This window comes from Phytophthora infestans, genomic scaffold, assembly GCF_000142945.1.
Source record: "Phytophthora infestans T30-4 supercont1.3851 genomic scaffold, whole genome shotgun sequence".
NCBI lineage: Eukaryota > Oomycota > Peronosporomycetes > Peronosporales > Peronosporaceae > Phytophthora > Phytophthora infestans.
This window is the reverse complement of record NW_003304829.1, coordinates 1-1935: the sequence shown is the minus strand read 5'-3', so window position 1 is coordinate 1935 and position 1935 is coordinate 1. Positions and strand designations below refer to the sequence as shown.

Genomic DNA, 1935 nt, shown 5'->3' with positions numbered 1-1935 from the left:
GCCTTGAGCCGCCCCTCACTCGATCACTCGACAAACGACCCCGTGTGTACCCTTGCGGCTCGCGGTCTTCATTCGGGTCATAGCGCAGTACAGTTGAGATCTCCCCCCGTTGCCGTCTCCGATGCGCGTTCAGTCCGCGGCCAGTGCTCAGGCCTTGCTGCAGGACAACGCCAACTGCGTAGCCCACGTACTGCAGAGCAACTACTTCAGTCGCACGGCCTCACCTTCGGTCTCTGCCAGTTGGGAGCGTGCAGCCTCGCGCCCGCCTATCAATGTCAGCCCTTACGTCCACACGCGCGACAGCGGCGGTCGCCGTCGCTCCACGGCTGCGAGCTGCCAGGCCGTCATCGGTACACTGCAGGACGCCATGCGCGCACTGCACGCCGACGACACCAGCAGCTTCCGCCGCGTCGAGAGCGAGCTTTTCACTGCGGACCTTCTTCTTGACGCTCGCGTGCTTGACTCCCTTGTGCCACGCACCAAAGAAACGCCGTACCGCTACGTCGGACTTAAACACGTCAAATACCGGTCCCTCCTCGACGAACGCCACGCCGAAGAATTCCTACTCATGGAAACAGTTGGACGCGGCGTGCACCCCGTTTCGGGCAACAAGTTCGTCTTTAAGATGCTGCGCTCCGTGGACGTCCCCGAACGAGAGTTCGAGATGAGGAGTGCCAATAGTCACCACGCGCAACTACAGGTACATCGCGGCGCCATCCACGCGATGCTGCTGGTACTGGCCGAGACCAGTCATCGTGGGATCCTCAAGATGCAGTTGTGGCTGGACGTTGAACTGACCAAGTGCGCCGAGCCTTTTTACGGCGCGTTCTCCAGTCTGCACGACGCCTACAGTTTGTCGATCCGGTATCGACAGCTGGTTGAGAACTACGCCGCTACAAGCGGAGACGCGGCTATCGCCGCGTCAACTAAAACGTCTCGGTTTGGTCTCCTCACGTCGCGGTCGAACCGCGAACGCAAATGCCAGACCTGTCAGCGTGCTCTTGGGTTCTTCTCCAGGAAGAAGAAACACCTGTGTAATGTGTGTGGAATCTTTGTGTGCTCTTCGTGTTTGTCCACTACGTCGTTCCAGAGCTGGAAGCTCTGCGGCTTGTGCTACCAGCGCAACAAGCGCCTGGTCAACCGGACGCGTGTGTCCAAGATGTCTTCGCTTGCGTCTGGTCTGGGAGGGACTTTGCAATACATTACGCGTATTGGACGTAGCTACAGCAGACAGAGGGACTCGATATTATTCGCGACGGCCGAGGCTGCCGGTGAGCTGCCTCCGAACCCAATGCAGGACACTAAGCAACGGCCGAACGAGCGCTTCGCAACACGCGAAACGGTGCGGAGACGCCGTATCGAGGACGACGAGATGCTGTTTGACCACGACACCAAGCCGCTCGCCAGGAGTGTTATCGGTGTTCGTCGTGCTGTGCGTAGCAGTGGGAACATGGAGCCCCATCCAGATTTCGGCGCGACGGTGGGCGTCGGCCGGCCGCTGCCTGCTCGTACCAATCTGAGTATGAGTCAAGGACCTGGTGGGCGGAAGAACAGCTTTAGCCACTCATTGTTGCACAGAGGCAAAGGCTCGTACGATCCGAACGAGGACATGACCAGAGAGCTTAGTGCGTCGTTCTTTGACGGCACGAATGGGTCATTTCGTACTAGCGAGCTAAGCAACAGCCGCGTCCAGATCAGCAGAAGTAGCAGCTTCGCCGACCAGAAGCTTGAGTCGGTGGCATCTTCGGACGCCAAGGACAAGAGCGGAAGCCCCAATAGCAACAGCTCCAACAGCACCAGGAGCTCCGGCAGCGGTGAACGTCAGGACAGTCCCACTCCGGAGCCAGACATCCAGCGCGTGGGCCCCCAACGTGTGCCAGCCCCCGCCCCACCTAAACAGGTTGAACAGCCGCGGAACTACCCACCGCGCCGATC

At 59.7% G+C, this 1935-nt stretch overlaps 1 protein-coding gene across 1 annotated transcript; it reads left to right on the top strand.

The window, feature by feature from the left end:
- Positions 1-32: 32 nt before the first annotated feature.
- On the top strand, positions 33-1779 carry PITG_22532 (uncharacterized protein; the record flags this gene model as incomplete). The annotated part of the gene is made up of 2 exons (XM_002909717.1): positions 33-1703; positions 1757-1779. The coding sequence occupies 2 exons, from the start codon at positions 122-124 to the stop codon at positions 1777-1779; spliced, it is 1605 nt and encodes a 534-aa protein (XP_002909763.1).
- Positions 1780-1935: the final 156 nt, after the last annotated feature.